Below are 21,565 nucleotides of genomic sequence, written 5' to 3'. Positions count from 1 at the left end.
CGGCGATAAGGGAGAGTGCAGCCCCCTTCACATAGCAGAAATAAAGCAAAACATATCCAAAGGTGAGCCATGGATTCGGCTGATAGTCTGTTCGGGGACGCCAGCAACTGTAGGTCTCATTTTGAGTCTTTATCTTGCGCTTGTGGATATCATAAAGTGTCTCACATGTAAGCCTATCTTAGGTACCTTGGGGGTGTTCAGCCCACCGCCACGCATCCTAGCTAGCCAGTTTTCCTCTGAGTTTTCCGTATTCCCAAAGCACAAGCCAGAGGCAGTTGGAGGCACCATAAGAATCTTACCAATTTCTGCCAAATCCTGACTAGTACGATGCCCTCGCATAGCAAGGCCAGTAAGCTGCGACCTAGAGCTGAAGTGGCACAACAGACGGGTCCATGGGGGATTTGCGACACAAAACGTGATTGGTGGCTGAGCCGCGGCATACTACATGACTGTGGGCGCGTCCCCGAAGTGTTACAAGGCTTTCCCTCAGGCCCTACGCTTCTTGAGAAAAGACCGATACTGGCCTCGCAGAAGCATGCAGCATGGGGACCCATTATCGAAATTCTCTTCATGATGGGGCGGTCTTGCCGATAAGAGATCGTGGACTCCTGATGGATTCCAACTTTGATCAAGTCCGCCCGTTGTCTTGCCCAACGGTGTAACCCCTGGCGACACCACTCCTGCCCTCTTCCACGACGGTGCTTTCCTCATACTCCTTCTCCTCGTCGTCCACATTGTTAAAGTCGCTGCCGAGGCCTTGCCAGGTCCTCTGCGAGATCAGGTACTGAGCACCGGGACTGACAACACCGTTGACCATGGCGATCTCACCCGCCTTCCTTTGCACGAGGGCAGCTGAGGGCTGCTTCGACGATGCAGACCCGGACGGTGTACTACTTTCCCCAGTTGGACCGTTTGCAGCCGCGGGGTTCTTCCGGATGGCCATACGCATCGGTCGACTGTTGCTGACCAGCTTGCCGGTCCGGAAGTCGAACTCCGGGGGCTCCGACTCTTCGTCTGAGACTCCGCCTTCGACCTCCTCCCTGACTTCTTCGTGAGACTTGTCGATCGTAGGCTCCTCGGCTTCTTCCTCGCCCTCCTTCTTGTCATCCCCACCAACCCCCTCAATACCACCCCACCACCTTCCGTCCCAAATCCTCTTGTCGTCACCCACAAGGGCCATCTCGAGCTCAAAGGGGGTGATGACAGGCTTCCACATATCCTCCTGCTCCACCAGTCCGCTCTCCCAGCATCCAACCACGACCCAGCCGTCAATCTCGGAAAAATTGGCCAACTTTGCGGCATTCAGCTTCCCGACCACAATGGTGTAGCTCTTCTTCCCCGCCGCAGCAATGGCGTCTCGGAGCCGGTCTATGGTGGAGAGGTAGTTCTGAACCGAGAGGGTATTGACGAGGATACCGATGATCGAGGCCGTGGCCAACCGCATCACTAGTCCGTATCGCCGACGCAGAAGTCCCGGTGTCCTTGATGGGTCTGGAGGAGAGGTTGTAGCCGTGGTGTAGGGCGATGCGGGTGTTGGGTATATTCGGAGAGACGCAAGCCGGGAGGACAAGGTGAGAAGCAGAGCCATCGGCGGGCTTGAGATGTGGAAGAGGTGGTAGTCCTGCAGGTCGGTCTTGTCGTCGGCGTCATCGGGTGGCGGTTGCTCAGGGGAACAGTCCGATGCCGTGTTTGGGTCTATAAGCCGCCTGTTTGGTATCGTCGCACTTGGATCCCGTACGATCTCTGTCGCCTTGGCCATATTCCACCCTCTTTCCTTAAGCCTATCGCAAAACGGTGACACGTGCTCCTGAAACATGACGTCTGCCATAACAACCACTTTCTGCTCCCTGTCATCACCGAACTCTTTTTCGAAGGCTTCCACGACGGCATCGTAGTCGAGTTCCTGCCTCGTGAAGACGTGGAAAACCGGTAGCCTTGATGGGGGACTCAAGCAAGCCCTCCCGTAGTGCACCACCGCATCGGCATCAGCATGCTCGGCCGCGATCTCGTCAACACAGCACGCACTGTATGATGTGTCGGCTAAGACATATATCCTCGGTATGCTCTTCTCTTTCTTTCCCGCCTCTTCCGCCCTGCTGGGCTCCGGTGCCGTCTTTGCGTTGAAATCCGTCTCCAGTTCACCGGCCTGCTCCTTCTTCTCGTCCGCACAGGAGCTCAGGTCTAAACCCAACGCCCTCAACTCCCGCTCCAGCGCGCCGACGACCCAGCCGGCATCGCCCAGCATGGCGTCCGGGAACTGCAGCGCCACGCGCCTCCAACGCCTCTGGGCGATCTCGGCGGCCGTGCGCGCGATCTCGTAGGTGTGGTGCAGCTCATCGTCGCTCCTCGCGGGCCGGTCGGCGGCGGGCGTCGCCGAAGATACCGTCGGGTCTTCAAAGAAGGTGTGCTCGGCGGGCGTCGACAGGACGGGCGCTGCGCTGAGGGTGGACGCCATTGCGGCGTTGCACGACTGAGGAAGCCTTTGGAGGCCTGACTTCTTCTGATAGTCTTCTTCTGGTCTGAAATTTGCGCTTTGTGGGAGGATTACGCACGGATGGCTCGTCTCGTGAAATCTTTTCCCTCCTCTGGGGCTATAGCTTGGTGCCAACCGAATGGTCATGGAGGGGCTCGACAGTATCTGGTGGATGGCGGGGCATCGCGGGGCAGAGATTTCTGAAATTTTAGGGGTCTACGGTCCCTGTCGAGGTGGAGCTAGCTTATTGCTAGGCGCCCGCTGATGTCCAACCAGGTCGAATCGCCTTACCGACATATGTAAGCGCTACTATCCGTTGAGGACAGGCCAATCATGACTTTGGTTCGGTCAAGATATAAGACTATAAAACTGGGTATAACGTTGTCATGTGTGCTGTAAAGCACCGGAGCCAGGCCCTGGGGATTCAACTGCCATCACACCAAACCTCTTTCTTGTTCGAACCAGTGCTTCTCTATCTACATACGTAGGTAGCATATATGTAACCTCCTCCTTTGTTCTCGAATATGAGGGCATATATATACATTGATACCCATATAAACAGCCCCGACCGATTAAGCAGCACTTGAGAGCCGCACTCACCGACAACCCGACATGTACAAAGGTCGTCATAGCTTGACCCGGCCGCCGTTCAGCTCATGCCAGTCTTTCTGGCTGAACTTGACGTACGTGTCTCCCTTGAGCCACCACATCTCATCGCTGCCCACCTTGCCCGGGTCGACGCCCTGCACCCGCAAGTCGTGTTTCTGCTGCTTGTTGGTGCCCGTGATCGACGTGCCGACATCCTTGACTACCCTCAGGAATATGGGCACCGCGTACTTGGGCAGCGTCTCCCTCGCGTGCTTCGCGAGACTCGACATGACGGCCGCGTTCGGCTCCCCCTCGAGCACAATCGCTACGCATCCGGCGCGGCCGTCGTGGTTCGGCAGTTGCACGCCATACACGTTGGCCTCATGCACGCTGGGGTGCAGGCCCAGCATCTGCGAGACCTCGGTTGTCGCCACGTTCTCGCTCTTCCACCGGAACGTGTCGCCCATGCGGTCGTGGAAGTACATGCGTCCCTCCTTGTCCCAGCTGACCAGGTCGCCCGACCGGAAATACGCGTCGCCCTTCTTCAGCACATCGCGGACCATCTTGCTGTTGGTCGCCTCCTGGTTGTTGTAGTAGCCCTGGAACTGCGTCCTCGGGTCGCTCGTGTCCGTGATGACGTACATGAGCTCGCCGGGCTCGCCGCGGGGCACCTCGCGGCCGAGCCCCGTCTTAGGGTCCCTCCTCACCACGTGCGAGTCCTGGTCGACGTCGATGATGGCCATCTTCTGCTTCATCATAAGCCCGTAGATCCAGCCGTTCCTCCCGATGGCGCCCGCGGCGTAGCTGTTGCGCGTGGTGTTCCACGTGGCGAGGAACCCCTCGGTTGCGCCGTAGAACTCGGAGATTTTCTCGATGCCGAACCGCTCCCGGAATTTTTCCCACACGTCGGGCCGCAGCCCGTTGCCGAAAGCCGAGTGGACTCGATGCTTGGTATCGAGGTTTTCGCCCGTCGCCGGATCGATTTCCGGTGGTGCCGTCAACAGATATCGCAGCGTCTCACCGACGTACTGGATTATGGTCGCGTCGAAGCGCCGCACATCCTTCCAGAACATCCTTGTTGAGAACTTCTTCCCTATCGCAAATGTGGCACCGGCCTCTAGGATGTGCGCGAGTCCCATGATGGACGCCGAACTATGGTAGAGCGGCATGGGCTATTCTCATAAGCACGTACTCAAATCTGCCTCGCGGGACTTGACTTACTGTATAGAATACGTCTGTTGTTTTGGTGTTCAACCACCCTGTGAGGAAATTCCCAGCCAGCGTCAAGCGGGCCCAGGGAATAATGGCAGCTTTCGGCAGCCCTGTGGTCCCAGAGGTATAGATGAGGATAGCCATGTCATGTGCCAGGTCGCCCTGGCGCAGGGAATCCGGGGGCCGCTCGGGTGTCGTCGCCAGGACCTCGGCCTGCAGCTCTGTCGTCAGAACATCGATTGGAAGACCTTTTAATGTCGTCCGGACACTCTCGTCGATATTTCCTCCCAACTCGGCATCGACCAGCATCAAGACAGCCCCAGCAGCTTGCACACAGTGCGTCAAGGCCTGCCCCGTGAGGTTGTAGTTGATGAATGCCGGCTTCGCCCCAATGGACCAGAGACCAAAGCAAACGAAAACGTAATGGTCCGAGTTCTGCATGTCCATCGCCACCACGTCCCCTTTCTTGAGATGATACTTGGACTTCAGCCAGTTGCCATACCTCAAGACCATATCGTAGCACTGCGCATAGGTCCACGCCCGATCCTCGAACAGGAGAAAGACCCGATTGGCATATGACTTGTCCGCCGCCCTGTTCTCCAGCCTGTAGAAGGTGTTGTGCCTGTCGCCTTTCTCGCGCCTGTCTTGATTCCAGGCGGCACGGGCGATGCCGCGAAGGAGTGTATAGTCATACCAGAACGCCGACTTGACATTGAGATATGCCAGGCCGGCAGCAGCGGCCGGTAAGGCCACCGCTAGAGGGACTGTTTCGGGGGAATGGTCCGTCAGTAATTGACTAAAAATGCATCTCAGATCTCACTAGTGGGTTTGCAGCATGATGAAGCGCAATGAAGGCTTACCGGGCATTATTATTATTATTTATGAAAAGATATGTTTGTGTCCCAGATCAACCAGGTGTATTCTTCATTTGTGGCGTGTTCAGGGACGTTGGCAACAGTGTTGGGTGATTTGGAGGTGAGCGCATGCTATGATGGCAGCTTTAGTAAACCATGATGTAACTCGACAACCTATTTCAACTGAGACCGGGTATTCTAGGATGAGCTCCGTGAGGCCCGGGCGGACGGGGACGCCTACGGTACTTAAAGAAGATAAGTTAGGTAGTCTCAGGTGGTTTAACTAGCTGCTGAGGCGAGAGGGGCCATGCCAATTGCGCCAAGAAGAGTCAAGATCAAAGAACGAAAGACCGAGTTGCGACGTTGGATCTTCAAGTGGAAATGCGAAGCGGGATCCTCGGCGGTCGTACCCGCCTGTGCAGACTCGCTTCCCGGAAGGATGGGTCTGTTGAAGAAATTCACCCTAATAAATGGAAGCCACTTTTCTCCTGGTCTCCCGCCTTGTCGAGCTTCCAAAGCGGGGGCCATCCCTGGACGCGATGAAGCAGCAAGAGTGTGATGCCATGAGATGGCTCAACTCGTCAACAGGGGAGCTTGGCCATGTCGGGAAATTGACACGAGGATTCCGTCGACATGAATGGAGGCGCCATGTCCCAGGTCGCCAGGGCCCCTCCTTCAGACACAGGCGGTCGGTCGTTCACATTGGCTGGCTGGCTGGCTGGCTTCCGCTGGTTCGCGGAGCGGCACTGGGGACGAGCTGAGAGGGGGCGTTCGACCATGCAGTTTCCGAGCACCGCTATCCTGCGCTGTACCTCGGCTTGCAGCAGCTGAAGGGACCAGCGACAAGAGGAAGACGGTTCTGGCCTGCAAGGGTCCTTGGGAGAAGCAAGTCGCATTTTCATGGCGACGGCTTATGCCTCTCTCGACGTCCCACCAGCATAGCAATCGCTGGTCAGCTCGGTTCCTCTGAGCGAGCGAGCGAGGCGTGGCTCCCTCAGCAGGCCCTGTACAACTAGAGTAGACGGCTATCATACATAACACAGGACGTGAAACATCAGCGGCAGAAACAGCGCAGGTCATTCATCACTTTTACACCGTAGGATGTTACGCGCTCGCTTGCACACTCCAAGTCGATCACGATGTCATAAGCATAAGGTAACCCCATCTATCTTCCACAAGACGTGGTTGCATCGGGGACCGGTCCATACCCTCCGAGCGCCAGTAGCATTGAAGGCTCTTCGGCGCATGGCGACCTTGTAGTCCTGTAGCGACGCCATGTGGGAACCATGGCAAAGACACCTGCCCTACCGTGTACTATGTAGATCCAGAATGTAATTAATAACTCGGATAGTAGGAGGGTAGCACGAAGGGACCCGTCCTGCCTGTCAAAGGATGCAGAGAACCTTGACCCATTTACAGGGCAGCAACGCCTTGCGGTAAGCCTGCAATTGCTATATCAAGCCGGGTAGTTGTTTTGGAACATTAATAGTTCTCAGGCGCACGTAGTAGATGGCCCATCAACGAAGACCATCTTTCTCACCACGATGGCTGAGATTCTTCGTCATATTCGGCTGCAGAATGCACGATGCCACGTCTAACCGGCCCAAGTCTAGGGTTAATTTGGAAGGCGAATGGGAAATTTACTTTCTGCTGGCAGCAGCCTTGAAGCGTATCCTGCGTTCGGTTGGCGTCTGAAGCTGAATGCATTCTGCGACTTGGCACCGCATCACTGTACACCGTCCTCTGTGTAGCTCGGTTAGTTAGCGACCAAAGACAGCGCTGAGTTAAATCCACAGCGTCCCTGAGAGCCCCTGGCAGCGTGGGCCCCAGACCCTGGGGCCGCTCCTTATCACCACGTGCGTGCTAACCCGAAGCGAGTCTTATCTCGCTTACATCACTGGCAGTGGGTGAGCATCTGAGCTGGCCATTTCGCATCTTCTGGTACGGGCGCCCCCAACGATGCTTTCGAGCATTGCCCACTGCACACGCCATGTCTACTGCCGTTGACACTGGCGGCGCCTCAGACTTGACTCTGAGGAAGGAGGCGGTAACTGCATCCGCCGACAATGCCCCAACAGCACCCGAGCCGGCCGTAGGCGCGACCCGAAAGGAGCCTCCCCCTGAGAAACCCTCCGACACGAGACGCCGGTCATGGGTGGTTGCGTCCTTCTGGATTATTGTACTTTTCCTTGGACTGCCGATATGGTGGCATACTACGAGCATTTACAGGGCGAACCTGCCTTTGGACCGCATGTTGGAGTGGTCGGATGGCAAGGTAAGAAGAACACCTAGCCCGAAGCTGGCGAAAGGGACCACACGCGGGAACACTCAGACACGGGTGGCTAACAGTAAACCACCGGCTAGGCGTGTCGGCCAGTCTTCCCACTACGCATCTCACTGGATCCGGGCTCGCTGCAGGACCAGGAGGCCGAGAATCTGCTGCGCCTGACCCAGCACGCGCTCGACGACCTGAACGATTTCCCTGCCCACCACCTGCGACTTCAGCTCGCCCAGAAGGAGGCCAAGCAGGGCTCTGATGTTGCGCTCACCATCCGGCTCACTCCTGGCGAGTCTGTACACACGGCAACATCGTCTCTGCACCCGCACTTACCCATTCTCGATGTCTCGTATCCTCCGAACTCGATCCCAACCCCCATGTCCTCTTCGTCGGGGCTGGCCACGTATATCGCAGCACAACTGCGCTCCAACTTCGCCGAGGAGCAGAACATTATAAACTACCTTCTCGAGTCCTCGACGGCACACCAGGAGCAACGCTCCAAGTCTGTCTCACAAGATGTGGCGCAGACCTTGTCGAAGCGGGTTACACGGTCGCTGAAGTACGCGAGGACGTATCACCTGACCTTCTCGCTCTTCACCAATGGCCCGTCACCGAGCAGCTGGGACATTGAGTCGGCCATTGACCAGTACATGAGGCCGGTACTGGACATGCTTGCGCCCATCCACAACTTTACCCTCGACACGCAGGTACAGCTGTATGCTGCGCCAGGCGTCCAGTCACAGGTGCTCAGCAAGGAGGATCTGTCGGCATTCATCAACGCCGCCGAGTGGCCCCTGTCGCCCTCGATTGGCGGCGCGCCTACGGTCAATTTCGTCGTGTATATCGGCAACCAGACGATAGGCACTGAAGCCGCCGAGACATCCCAGTCCTGGCTGATCCCACAATGGGGCTCTGTCTACCTTCTAGCGCCCCCCTCATCAGTCCACGTTGCCTCGGACACGTTGAAGCAGCCCATCCTCACGTTCACGTCGCATCTTCTCTCCCTCCTCGGTACCCCGCAGTCTGGCTCGCTGCCCCTGCGCCTGTCAACCTTAACCCGTGTTCGATCTGCAGACCTACTGCTGCGGGCTTCGTCGTCACTCGGCTCTCTGGCACGGCTTTCGCTCGCCCTGAAGAGCATTTCTATCCCCTCCAGCGTCGCCGACGGAGTAGCCAAGTCGATGCACCACCTAGAGTTGGCTTGTGCCAGCTTGGGCAACCCCGAAAGCCTGGAGCACGCGCAGATTGCCGAGGCCGAGGCCGAGCGTGCGTTCTTCGAGAAGAGCATGGTCGGGCAGTTGTATTTCCCAGACGAGCACAAGATCGCCGTCTACCTGCCATTGCTAGGCCCAGTTGGGGTGCCCCTCGTCATGGGGCTACTAAACGAGCTCAAGGCTTGGAGAAATAGACGTAGACAGAAGGCCAAGGCAGCATAGCGTAAAGCATGGTCACTTGCTAGCAACGAAGTAAAGAAATAATATATCCCTTCAGTTACATCGAATTGCTTCATGGATGTAGTACATGGTATGCATGCACCACGGTCGTCGCTGAGGAATGCTATGCCATTCTCGGACAGGTTTTGTTGTCCAGGGACTACTAACAAGACCTCCCAGGGCAAGGACGTAGGTCAGGACCTTGGGCAAAGATAGCTCTCTGTCTGATCCTATACACACGTTTCAGGGTTGAACCGTGGGCTTCGGCATATTTCTATAGAACGAGAATGCAAACCAAGTCTACTCTTCGACGCACCTAGGGGACATCCATGCGGGGTTGGCTATACTAGCAAGTGACTGGCGGTCGTCTTACACGCCAAGGCAAGCCCTCCCGTTCGGGGTCCTGCCATCGTCCGGCCCCGCCATTGACTGCGGCCGAGGTCCACACGTTTCCTCTACCCTTCCCCCCTATCCCCCCCACATGTCCATGGGGTACCTTAGCTTACAGGCTTGCTAGACTGGTATGTCCGGTCCTGTTCGCTGTCTCGGCGACTTCATGCAGCACCACTCAATACCAGGCCGCCTGGTTACTGGTTACGTGAACATTGATTCCATCCCGCCCAGAGACGGGACCCCATGATTGGTTCTTAGCTTGAGGTGCGTAATCTGCACAATACACTCCCCTCCTACATGAGTAGTCTTGTTCGTGTCAGGGCTCACAGTCAGAGAGACAATCGCATGACCTAAAGACGACCCTACGCCTTGGCATCTGAGAACGGACCATAGGGCCGGCCAATTGAGGAAGGGCCCCGGTATTGCACTGGATGGATGTATGGAGATCTTTCCAAAAATCGACCGACCGCAGGCGATACCTCTGCAAATTCGATTTTCCTCGTTTGCTGGTGATAAATGGGGCATCTCCCAACTCCAAGAAAATACAACCGCGATATATCACACAGGTGTTGACCGACTATTCTCGAAGCCCCCTCAGCATCTAGTCGGACGACCCCTTGGCTGGTGAGGCAGAGCCGTGCACTCGCTGGGCGTTGCAGTTGCTTTTGGCCGGCTCTTTGATATACTGCTTTCTCTCTCGCTCTCTTTCTCCTCATCGCTGCACAGCACCCACTGTCCCTGTCAGATATCCAGGTCTCATCGTTGTCATGATGGCCAACGTAACGTCGACCCTGACATCGATCCCCTCACCCACGTCTTTCCTTTCTTCTCTTTCGCTGCCCTCCTCGTTAGAGACTACCCTGTCTTCCCTCCTCGCGTCACCACTATTCGCCAAGGCGAGCGGTGCATCATGGAAGACATACGCCGTATCCGTGGGGGTGGTCTACCTGGCCCTGTGCCAAGCCCTCCGCTTCCAGCGGGAGAAGAGCATGCGGCGGCGGTATGGGTTTCCGGATAGGGCGAGCCTGCGCAAGATGACGGTCGAGGACGCGCAGAAGATCATCAAGGAGCTGGCGAGCCTCGAGTTCCCGCAGATGTCGGAGACGAGCCTGCAGTTCGGGCTCTTCAAGACGTACGGCGTCGAGACCATCAGCCGCCTGCTGCTGGGCACCCGCAACCTCACGGACCCCGTGGCCAGCCGCAAGCGGTACGAGGACACGGGCATCATCATCGGCGAGTTCATGGCCAACCCGCCCAACTCGGCGCGCGCCACCACCTCGGTCGCCCGCATGAACTGGCTGCACAGCAAGTACATCCAGTCGGGCCAGATCTCCAACGCCGACCTGCTGTACACGCTGTCCGTCTTCATCACGGAGCCCGTGCGCTTCGCCCGCCTCTACGACTGGCGGCCCCTCAACGACATGGAGCACTGCGCCTACGGCGTCTTCTGGAAGTCCATCGGCGACGCCATGGGCATCCAGTACGAGGGCTTCCTGGCCAAGACCGAGTGGGCCGACGGCCTGGACTTTGCCCTCGACGTAGCCCAGTGGGCCAAGGCCTATGAGGTCGTCGCCTTCAAGCCCAGCCCGATCAGCAACAAGCCCGCCGTCGCGCTGATCCCCATGATCACCTATTGGGTCCCGCGCTGGGCGCAGAGCTTCACGCAGGAGTGTGTTCACGTTTTACTAGGAGATCGCGTGCGAGAGGCCTTCCTGTAAGTTTATATTGCTTTCCCGTTGTGGGTCCTTTCTGGCATACGCAGCCAGCCACATTTCGTGCCCGTCTGTATCTTCACGATCCACCGCTATCAAAGTTCAGCAACCCCCTGCCCGGCTCCACTACCTACTATCAGCTCCTGAACTCTAACATCACCCCAGTCTTCCCGAACCCGGCATTGCTGCCGCCACTTTCATATATAGCAGCCTGTGGCTGCGGCGTTTGTTCCTGCGGCACCTCTCGCTCCCGCGCGTCGTCCGGCTGAAGCGCCACCAAGAGGACACGGACGCGGTCGACCGGCCGCTGCACATCAACTGGTCCTACGGGAACTACCCGTTCTACATCAAGCCGACGCTGTGGAACCGCTGGGGCCCGGGCGCCTGGGCCGTGTGGCTGGCTGGCGGCAAGCTGCCCGGCGAGGAGCCCGAGGAGCACCTGCCCAAGGGCTTCACCTTCACGGACCTGGGGCCCCTGAACCGCATGGGCCAGGGCGCCGAGGAGATGAAGAAGGACTTTGAGAGGATGCAGGCCAAGGGCATGGGCGGGTGTCCGTTTGGTTAGACTTACAGGCTAGAGATGGCACTGAGATACTGTCAAGGGTAATGGGTCTCTGAATATTTGGCTGCTGTTCTGTGTGAACCATGTCAAACAGAAGACATCTGAGATCGTGCTACAATTTAAAGAATGATCGATGTTTGCAGTGTATACTAAGTTATATCTTATCTCTCTCAGTCGGCTGCAAGTAGACTCGATGACCATGAGGGTGGAGATGCTGCTCACTTTAGCTTCTTCAACCTATTATACATGGAGCCGAACAGTCAGCTCTGGCATATGGCTTTAACCCCGAATAATCACGGGAACCTGTTGGTCGGGGAATGAGAGTACGACGCACAACCGCATTCGCTTTCTGGTATCCTTCGACATGCCATGCATACATATATCGTACTTGGGGCTTCGGGCTACACGGACTGGCGAAGTAGTTTAAAGTTCTCCACATTCCTAACAACAATATAAATGTCTGATGTAGACAGATGTGGCACAGGATCATGTACTCCGTTACATGAGGAGAAGTAGGTCACGGACTCGCTCTGGCCTACTGTACAGCTCAGAGGTCTAAATATATGCAAAAGCAAATCGAAGCACAGTCTATTGTCAATGCAAAGTCTATCGACTATCAAGTCTAGGAATCCATTGTCATCAATGCCACAGCAAATTTCGGCTGTCGGAAGCCGTTCCTGAAACCAGTACGAACATAGCCACGGAAAAGGCCCCTTTCCTCCCCTCCACAGGCCCTCGTAGGAGAATCAATGCATATCGGAGGCTACTCCCCTCGTAGCTCTAGGCTTTCCTAGAGCCGCCACCCCTGAGGCGTAGTCGCAAAGGAAATCTCGGAGGTCATCATGATCTCAGAATGAGAACCATGAGTAATCTCAGCCATGCCCAATGGAATCATCGCCCTGGGAACTGATGGCTGCAAACTCAAATCATGATTCGTTGCTGGGGTGTGCTCGTGTGAGAGGGCATAACTGGCGTCAGTCATAACGGACGTCGGAGCCTCTCCAGTGTGGCCACTTCAAAATCAAAAGAGGATAACGAAAGTGCGTACAGGAAAATCTCGCAGGCGCGCCACGCGGGACATGGTGGTGCTCACCAGTGTTGCTGGTTCTGAGTTTAGATGTAGAACATGATGTCCTTGAGCCTGCCATGGAGCTTGGTCTCTGCGTTCATGTCGATAAGTGGCGTCTGTCCCTGGGCACTGCTGCCGTCGACGGAAACGTCAGGGCTTGTGTCGTAGAGGTTGCTCAGGTAACAGCGCGCTCGCTCGCAAGCGAGATGTGCGTAGTATATCGGCGTGCAGAGGCTCACCGGCAGGGTCGCTCTTCCGTAGGTATAGGACAGGCTGTGGGTGAGATCCTCGACAAGGTCTGCCGCGTTCTTGTACACCTGTCTCAGCTTCTCATTCTCTCGGAAGGCGGTGCGGAAAACCTCGTCGTGTATGACGGTGTAGTGAGTCGGGCGGGCGGTGCCTTGCAGCGCCGAGTGCGGCAGCGCGAAGAAACTCCAGCGCTCGGCCGGTAAAACGCCCCGGTCTACCACGGTGCCGGGCAAAGGGTTGTTCTTGTCAGTATGCTTTGCCTGCGTCGGGTAGAAACGGGAGTGGTGTCTCTTGCCCCCAATGATGATGGAGATGCGAGGGAAATCCTTCTTCGTGGCTTCTGGAGGGTAGATCTCCTTGCAAGCCTCGCGCAGCAGAGCCAATTCGTGGCTGATGACCAGCTCGTACTGGCCCTCCGAAACGCCATCTCGGTAGTAGATGATGTTCTGTGGGTGCTGCTTGTTCGTTGCCACCCAGCTCTGTAATCGCGAAACGAGCATTGCCTTGAGACCACTGATCATCTCTTCGCGCGCTTCATCCTGAACAGATAGCGCTGCTGGCCACTGCGCAAGCTTTGCATCGATGTTGGAGACCAGGGCAGCGATACTCGGCGCTGAATCTTGGGAGATGCCAGCGGTTGGGTGTGTTACATCGGCGCCGATTATCATTGTACAGCCATCAGAAACGATAGGCAGTCGAGTTCTCTCGACTTCCTGGTTCCTACCTATGCGATATGTTAATCCCGATGAAAGGAGACAAGAGTAATGTTTCTTACCTGTAAGTTTGAGGTTGACCTTCGCTGCGACATTGGCGCAGTATTGATTGCCCTTGGTTACCAGACTATCTGCAACCATGTGGCATGTTACAATACCATACTTGACGTCTCCCAAATGTTTGATCCGCTTGTAGATTGAGTTCTTCTTGGGAAGGATGACGAACAGCATCTGATAGCGGCCTGCAGCACGCTTTATGACACCATCAAGCTCAGGGTCATCCACACTGTGAAGACGCACGTGTTTATTGGCAGCAGGTTCCGACATCACGATACCAGTACTTGCTACTGAGCGCCGGAACCTTCGAATGTGGGGTTCAAAATATCCCAGGTCCTCACTGTGCGTGAAACCGGGGACTGAGACCAGCATCCACGCCCACTGAGATAGTTCTCCGGGTTGTTGAAATCTGAAGCCTGATAGGTTCCATGCTCTGGCCTTGGAGAGTGTTGCTGCCTTTTGGCCTTGGTAAAGCACCTTGGGCGCCTGCAAGATCCGACCTTGAACTGGCACCAATTTCGGATTGACTTGGATGCCGAACGACCCAAGTTTAGGATTAGTTTTTGGATCGAGGCCAATAATCTTCAGGCCGTGACTCAGGATGGATCTCTGGTTTATCTGGGGCTTCTTTACTGCATACCGGATCATTGTCTGTGTCTGGGATGAACTAAGCTTCTTCATGGCCGGTTGCCCGCGGATGACCCGACAAAGCTCAGCAGGTAGGTAAGTTGGGTTCCGCTTGGACTTGACGTTGACGACAGGCAGATCGCATTGGCTTAGCGTGATCCCGTATCTCATCTTGAAGAAATCGTAGACGGAAATATAGCGGCCTCCGTTATCGTCGCTGAGCCAGAAGGAGACATCTTTCGGGCCAGCACCGAGCTTTGGAACTCTCGGTGGCTGGGCCATTTTGTGATTCCCTGTCTTTCCGTCATCCAACGTGGCTAAGCCAGCGATTGTGTGGATGCGTTCTACCTGTTTGCCGCTCTTCCCCAGAATATGGGTGGTAAGAACACGGACTCTGCGCAAGAACTTTCCGAGCAATGCTATGTTGTTGACTTTCGCGGTGAAGGCTGACATGAGTTGACCTAGCTGCCCGTCTTGGTAGAAAACGCCATGTTTAACTTGAACGTTGACCAGAATTCTGTTGGTGGCTGCTCTCACAGTGCCAATGAAGCCGAGCATTAAGACAAGACCGCCAGCGAGATCTAGGCATTCCGCTGCGTTGTTGATCAAAAATGTTCTGTTCCCTCCTATCTGTCGTAGTGATTTGTAATTGAGTCGAGCGTGGTGGTTGAGGAAAGTGTTCAGCACTTGGAGGAGAGGACCCTTGGCAATGCGGAATGACGGGTCCGAGGGGTTGGTACAGGAGACAGAAGAGACCAAGTCTTGTATTGATATAGTCTTGGTGAAGTTGAACATGACATTATATCTCTTCGGGTTGGGCCGAGGCTCCGTCTCATTTTCATCCTGGTATTCAACGGCGACTGTGTTCGAAGCCGTACGGGGCTTGGTGCGGAAGTAAACGAACTCGGAATAGTCGGTGAAAGCGTTCTTTTGAAGGTTGTCTGGCATGCTTCTGTGGAAGGCCAATCGCACGATTTGCTGTCGCGCCCTTCCAACGGGAACCTGATCACGTTCCTGCTGTGGTTTGATCTCGATTCCATAGGAGTAGAGAATCAGTGGGTTATTCTGATTTCCAGGACGAATCTCGACGTAATTGGCGAGCAGTGTTGTGGAGATTCCAAGCGTGCCATGCCCGGCACGGAAAGGCAGATCATCATCAAGACGAAAGCCTTCCATTCCATTGATTGATTTGACAAGCTCATCTTCCTTGGCCGTGACCGCCTTATCAGGCGTTAGCGTCGACATTGTGAGCGGTATGAATGCGGTGAACCACTAGAACGGGCACTTCAATGGACACAGACAGTAATGGTATCCGAAGGCCCAGGTCTAAGAGCGAGGGAGGCAGGCAATGATGGCGAAATGGTTTACTTGACGCTTTTGGGAGAAACTGAGACAGTACGACCAATATCTTCGATGGCTGCGATCTCGATGAGAGCTTGGTGACAGTGAGGAGTTAGGGTATTCCAAAGTCGAGACAATAAAACGCTCCTATATTCAGATGTCAGTAAACCTGATCCGAGTGAACTACTGCTTAAACGAAATGTCGCGTGACTAACCCCGCGGGAGACAACGGGTATGAAGAATGACGACTAGGAATGAGGGACACACGACGTACCTGGGGTCTAGAGGAATTGCAGGCTTTAGATTGGCGTTGCACTTTGACTCTGAAGGCGTCACGGAATGGAAGAGCCCGCTGTTGAAACCTTGACGTTCGCCGGTAATGGCGGGGTACTGTGACTTGAGACCTTCCTGAGATGGGAACGCGAGACAGATCCTGGGAGATCCAGCTCCAGAATATGGCTCGGCTGCTCGAACTCGCACGAAACGATGGAGATAGAGCCTTCGCGTCTTCTCAGTTGCCGTGTGATGGAGAGATTGAGATGAAGGAGGCGTGCGGGAGCGTGACAGTGTTCAAAAGGGAACGGTGAGAGGTGAGAAGCATGAGAGAGACAGAGCTCGGCGGATCACGTCCCTTTATTGTAATCAGATGAAGCCAACTTCTACAACAAGCATTGGGTTGGAAGAGCCGATTGTTGGTAAAGTTTTTCTTAGGGTTCCTTTGAATAATATGAGAGAGGCTTGGTGCTGGGGCTACTATGTCAGGTCGATTGTTTCTGCTTGAGTTTGCGTTGATGACAAGACAATCGGATGGAGAGTTTTCTTGGGGGAGGCACGACCCTGTTAGATGAGGGTCTGAGTTGGCTAAGCAATTTGTCGCCTTCGTGTTGCTTGGAAGGCTTGAGATAGTGGCTCCCATATGGCGGCGCAGAGTTGTCAATGTGAAGCTTGTTGAGCTGTTTGTCTTGGTACAGACCTAGACGTTGGTATCAGCTCCCACATTCGCTTTGTGGGCAACATTTATCCAACCCTCACGATGGCATTCAAATATATGGGAGCGAGTCAATCGGGTCGGGTGCCAAAGCTTGGTGAAGTGGGAAGACGTGAGAAGTAGCAACCCTTTGTGTTGAGAATGATGGTTATGTTGGAGACCGTTGAACTTCAACTAGGCTCTGCCGAGGGCTTCCTTCAAATATGGTGCTCATGAAGATGAATCGCTCGGCAGATGGGATAAAGTCATGGGAATCAAGGAATTATAGGTACAGGAAAACGGCTTCCAAGGAGAAGAAACAAGTCATGGACTTTTCCTTGTTGGCAGTCTTATAATATCGTCACGTCACCTGCGGTTACAGAGGCATGGTGCAGACATAAAGAAATTCTCTTGCCCAGATGCCGTGAAGGTGGGAGATCAGTCGTCTGGGCAAGGGGGGGGAGTATGGCTCCTCTTCACCGCATGGCCCGCGAATGTACATTCAGGGGGTACAGTAACACTCTGCTAAGTTTTTGGCTCTGTCTGTTGAAAGATCGTTCTATTCCCTTTAGTGGGAGAAAGTCATTGGCAAGTTCCTCCCTCGCTGCTAGTAGGGAACCCTTACGTAAATACAACATACTTCCAGGTCATAAATGCTTCCGGTGGCAACATAGATCGCGTAGATGCTCTCGACCCACCCGTGGGTTTTGTGAGCCAACACCTGATGTTTCATAACACAGTCGCACATTGCATGAATTGTGTGCCAATCCAGAATGCATACTTCCAGTAACAACCGAAGCTTGACCTGGAAGCCCACAAACTCCGTCACGTATTTTGCTAGAACGAAGCCAATTGGGGATTCTATATAATTTATTGATGTTATATGAACCGTGATCTCTAGGCGTCCAGAACATGCACCCTTTCAAGCGAAACTAGAACACATACATGCTTCTCCCCAGCCGGATCCGGTCAGACCAGCTAGGCTCGGTTAAGTAGCATGTGCATTCCCAAATATACGATCATGACAAGACCAAAACATGAACCCAGAAAGGAGGCAGTCGCTCGGAACTGGCTATAAATCCAAGAGTGCCGTCGCAAGAGTCGTTATTCATACGAGTTTGAAACCATAATACCCTTTGATCCTCCAGCACATCCCTGTGGAGTGCTTGCATCTCATGCCCTAGCTCTCTCTTCATCCTAACAAACGCCAAGTGCATCACAAGGTTCGTACACCACACCTCCCATTCCTCAGATCGTGTCTTAGACGTAGACCCGGCGGTGCGAGTGGTGGGAGCTTCGTCGGCTGTGGGGGCTGTGGCTGCTGCGACGGTGTCCATGGCGGTGGTAGTGCGTCTCACGGTAGTAGGACTTGCGGTCGGCGCTGCTCATGCGATCGCCGTGGAACCAGGCAAGAACGGCCGTGAAGAAGAAGAAGATGCAGTTCATGATGCCAAAGGCGAAGCACGCCTTGAGCATGGCGCAAGTCTTGTTGAAGGTCGTGTCAATGCCGAAGTTGGAGTGGACGGAGCCGAAAATGCCAAAGTAGGCGTCGAAGCCGTTGGTTGCGGAGACATTTACGCAGTCGTAGTTGGTGATGTCGCGCAAGAACCAGACGGCGGCGATGAAGGCGCCGACGAAGCCGAGGTCGATCAGAGAGACGAAGAGCGCATTTGTCGACGACCGGTGGTAGCTGAACAGGGTGAAGATGGCCCAGGCGAGGCCCAGCACCGAGACAATGAACATGACGAGGATATAGTTCGGGGTGAGGGCGTTCTGGTTCACGTAGCCGTTCACGAACCAGGCGAGCATGCCCATCGTCGGGATCTGGGGAGACCAATGTTAGTCGCACAAACACATACACGAGCACCAGCACAAATGTTGCGCCATGAAAACCGCGCGACGTCGCCCTCTGGAAACACAATGGCACGGCGGACGGGTACTTACCAAGGTGATGATTTGCATAAATCGCCAAAAGGCGAAGAACACGGCGAACAACATTGTGAAAGTACTTCGCGACAGCGATGCAGAGCGCAAAGGGGGGATTGAGGTGCGCCTTCGTAGGACTTTTACTCAGACAAGAGTGGGAGTGAGATTGGGAAAGTTGAAGATGACAGGTTCTGCGCCGAGCCGGCAGGCGAGACGGGTGGGTGATATGTGGCTTAACTTATAGTTGCTATCGTTCGTGAGACCGGGGACGGAGCACAGAAAGCAACTTCAGACCCTTCGTGCGTTCTGCTGCGACAGATGAAAGATTGAAATGCACCCGGAAACCAGGAGATGAAAGCCAGCGGCTCTCTTGTCTACAGGGGTGATGCCCGGTTTTCACAACCTTTGCCCAGGAGAATGAGGCTGGCTCGCGTCGCAAACCGGAGTGGGCGGCAGGACTGGTGAGGATGGGAAATAGGCGATAAACAAGTGTCGATGCAACGGCAGGGCAACCTGGTGTCTGCTGAATGACGTCGGCGATCAACCATGCAGATTTCCTGGTTTTGGCTGGCGGGCTGGGGGGAGAGATCCAGGGCCCAGAGTTAACCGGCCGGGGATGATCCCTGGTCTGATTGGGTGTTTTGATCGTTTGAGTCCGACAAGCGATGCGACAGGTCTTTTCCTTCCCAGGGAAGCGCTGCTCGGGGGATCTACGAGCTCGACGAGTGTCCAAGATCAGGAACAGGAGATGATGGGACAAGTTTCAAGAAATGCAGCCTCCGTCCAAGATGTGGGCTTTGCTTGTTGCTCTATTTCTAGGCCCTGCGACGCTTTCGACCAAAAATGGCGGGGTTGGCGTCCAACTCTAAGCTGGATGTCGCTTCGGGGCGGCGGGCGCCATGAGCTGCCAGTTTCATCTCCCTAAATCTGAGTGGCTGGTCACACGCCCGATGGCCAGTGCGTCATATCCCACGCCGTTGGCAATCCTTTCTGCAGCTCCAACACCATCTTGACCATCAGCGCAGGCTTATTGCGCGCTTGCGAGGGGGGAGGTTGCTTTGCGTAATCCTCAGTCTCACTCCGTCGCCAAGCCATCTGCACAGTTCACCTACTTTACCAGGCTTGCCAAAGTCGGGTAGATGCGCCGTGTTGTACATGCCGGGAGAATTTGGACCCCACCTCTAGTGCCTTGTGGGACTGCTAACGTGCTCTAAGTTACGGAGTACGGCACTAAACACTCAGGCACCTATCGCTATTGGGCATCACAGCACCACACGTGTTAGAATACTCTGTCAAAGAGCTACGCATCGCGCGGAATGCTCAGAGGCTTACGTATCGCATCGCACGGGTCTAGGAACCCATCCGCAAAGGCGATACTGACCTAAGCAATTGTCCGAAATGTTCGAGAACCCTTCAGAGGCTCAACTATAGATATGCGCTAATGCATTCGACGATAGAGCTTGCGTTGGCAGCAAGCAGCGACGATCCTGGGCGGGCTATAGGGAGCCAGAAAGCTTGACTAATCATGCACATAGTTGCAAACGAGTTTCAGAGTGAGAATAGTCTGATATTAAATAAGCCCAGGTGGTCTTGGCAACAGCTTGACGTCTATATATGTCGAGTCAACCTTCTTTTAAACGCCAGGCCGCATGCCCTATGCTGCTGGATGATTGAGATATTCCTTGTTATGCCTATGCCCCGACCCAAACTCCGTCCATTTCCAAAGCAAAACCTATTGCGCCTCAGCGACTCATTTGCTTCGCTGTTTTCCTTATTCGTAAAATCTTTCATTCCATTCGTATTCCATCATCTCAATGGGGGCCGGCCACCATGACATTAGGGGCCCGTCCACATGCGAGACGTGCTGCTCCATGGGAATCGTTGGCTTACTGGGCCTTTGAACCCACTGGTACTCCATGCCCTCCACGGGCTCGGGCCACCACGACATCAAAGGGCCCTCGATGGCAGCCACGTGGTGTTTCGGCGGCACAATCTGAACGTGCTTGCATTCGCTGCCTGCCGTATTGACTAGCACCTGCGCCGGTGGGTTGGAGCGACGGAGCGCTGGCCGGAGCGGGGCCGGGGCCGGGGTGGCGGACGGTAGCTCTTCTTCTTCCTGTCTGCCGAGGAATATGGGAAACTCGAAGTCATCGTCCGAGATCGACATGGTGCCACCCCGAAGTCGCGACGGGGACGGAGGGATCTCTAGATCGCTCTCCGTCTCGCAGTCGCTGAGGATGGCGCTCTCATTGTCGTCCGAGGCAGGGGTGTGGATACCCGTGTCTAGAGGGCTCTCAAAGGGAGTTTCGGGCTCGTCGTGCTCGACCTCGTTTATGATGACATGGTCTCCATGGGTGGTAGCCTTGCTGCGCTCAATGTACAGCAAGTGCGACAGGTCGTCCTCATTGTAGATGGCGACCTGTGCAGAGTTGGTCTTGTCCGAGGAGTACTCCTCGAACTGGGTTGGGCGTGTGAATTGGGTAGACTTGAACATGTGAGATATGGGTGTCTGTGTCAAGTCACGTCGTGACTTTGTGTATGTAGAAGTGTGTGCTTGGTTGTTGAATGTGTCTTGATGCTTGATGATCTGGTTGTAGTACGTTCGGCAGCGGTGGGCAGATTCATCGCCTGTCTATATATGCCAGCGTGAGCTCTGGCCAAGCATTCCCAGCACAGTTCAGTGGTTTTCACAGCCTCGAGTAAGGACATCTTGGCAAGGAACCTGTCGTAAGTTTCCCGGACTGGAATTAGCCGATTGAGACGCAATGCGCCTGCATCGCCCGGGCGATTCTCGTCGCAAGGCCCAGTTATTAATCCACAAATTTTACATTCTGCGATGTGACTTGCATCGTTTTCTGGTTGTCGGGGGGCTCCGAGTCACATCTGGTCAAGTTTTTTGTGGCCAGAACACCCAAGAGTCGTATGATCGGGGTCACCCGGCTCGGGCCTCCAGACAGCCCCGATTTTCTCCGACAACACTGGTGCTTCTCAGCACGTGCCCATGAGCACTTCAGTGCTGATTGTTTCTCACGGGTGTCTCGACAGCTTCTGATTTGGATGATCTAACGCCTCTCAATGAAGGTGTAATGGGGCAAATGTTAGAAAAGCGTC

General features: G+C 55.0%; 7 protein-coding genes across 7 annotated transcripts; 2 read left to right on the top strand and 5 right to left on the bottom strand.

Annotated features, from left to right (window-relative positions):
- Positions 1–628: 628 nt before the first annotated feature.
- On the bottom strand, positions 629–2,455 carry JN550_011934 (uncharacterized protein; the record flags this gene model as incomplete). The annotated part of the gene is made up of 1 exon (XM_049310353.1): positions 629–2,455. One exon carries the CDS (start codon positions 2,453–2,455, stop codon positions 629–631), a length of 1,827 nt encoding a protein of 608 aa, XP_049166103.1.
- A 644-nt stretch (positions 2,456–3,099) lies between these two features.
- On the bottom strand, positions 3,100–5,140 carry JN550_011933 (uncharacterized protein; the record flags this gene model as incomplete). Its single annotated transcript, XM_049310352.1, has 3 exons — positions 3,100–4,233; positions 4,283–5,037; positions 5,134–5,140. 3 exons carry the CDS (start codon positions 5,138–5,140, stop codon positions 3,100–3,102), a joined length of 1,896 nt encoding a protein of 631 aa, XP_049166102.1.
- Positions 5,141–7,117: 1,977 nt separating this feature from the next.
- JN550_011932 (uncharacterized protein) lies at positions 7,118–8,841 on the top strand (the record flags this gene model as incomplete). Its single annotated transcript, XM_049310351.1, has 2 exons — positions 7,118–7,402; positions 7,492–8,841. 2 exons carry the CDS (start codon positions 7,118–7,120, stop codon positions 8,839–8,841), a joined length of 1,635 nt encoding a protein of 544 aa, XP_049166101.1.
- A 1,160-nt stretch (positions 8,842–10,001) lies between these two features.
- On the top strand, positions 10,002–11,508 carry JN550_011931 (uncharacterized protein; the record flags this gene model as incomplete). The annotated part of the gene is made up of 2 exons (XM_049310350.1): positions 10,002–10,945; positions 11,109–11,508. 2 exons carry the CDS (start codon positions 10,002–10,004, stop codon positions 11,506–11,508), a joined length of 1,344 nt encoding a protein of 447 aa, XP_049166100.1.
- Positions 11,509–12,618: 1,110 nt separating this feature from the next.
- On the bottom strand, positions 12,619–15,465 carry JN550_011930 (uncharacterized protein; the record flags this gene model as incomplete). The annotated part of the gene is made up of 2 exons (XM_049310349.1): positions 12,619–13,547; positions 13,599–15,465. 2 exons carry the CDS (start codon positions 15,463–15,465, stop codon positions 12,619–12,621), a joined length of 2,796 nt encoding a protein of 931 aa, XP_049166099.1.
- Positions 15,466–17,788: 2,323 nt separating this feature from the next.
- JN550_011929 (uncharacterized protein) lies at positions 17,789–18,526 on the bottom strand (the record flags this gene model as incomplete). Its single annotated transcript, XM_049310348.1, has 2 exons — positions 17,789–18,352; positions 18,473–18,526. 2 exons carry the CDS (start codon positions 18,524–18,526, stop codon positions 17,789–17,791), a joined length of 618 nt encoding a protein of 205 aa, XP_049166098.1.
- A 1,699-nt stretch (positions 18,527–20,225) lies between these two features.
- Positions 20,226–20,948, bottom strand: JN550_011928 (uncharacterized protein; the record flags this gene model as incomplete). The annotated part of the gene is made up of 1 exon (XM_049310347.1): positions 20,226–20,948. One exon carries the CDS (start codon positions 20,946–20,948, stop codon positions 20,226–20,228), a length of 723 nt encoding a protein of 240 aa, XP_049166097.1.
- Between the last annotated feature and the right edge of the window lie 617 nt (positions 20,949–21,565).

Source organism: Neoarthrinium moseri, assembly GCF_022829205.1.
Source record: "Neoarthrinium moseri strain CBS 164.80 chromosome Unknown scaffold76_Wmoseri_CBS_16480, whole genome shotgun sequence".
NCBI lineage: Eukaryota > Fungi > Ascomycota > Sordariomycetes > Amphisphaeriales > Apiosporaceae > Neoarthrinium > Neoarthrinium moseri.
Note: the sequence above shows the minus strand (reverse complement) of the source record. Positions and strands in the feature narration are given on the sequence as shown.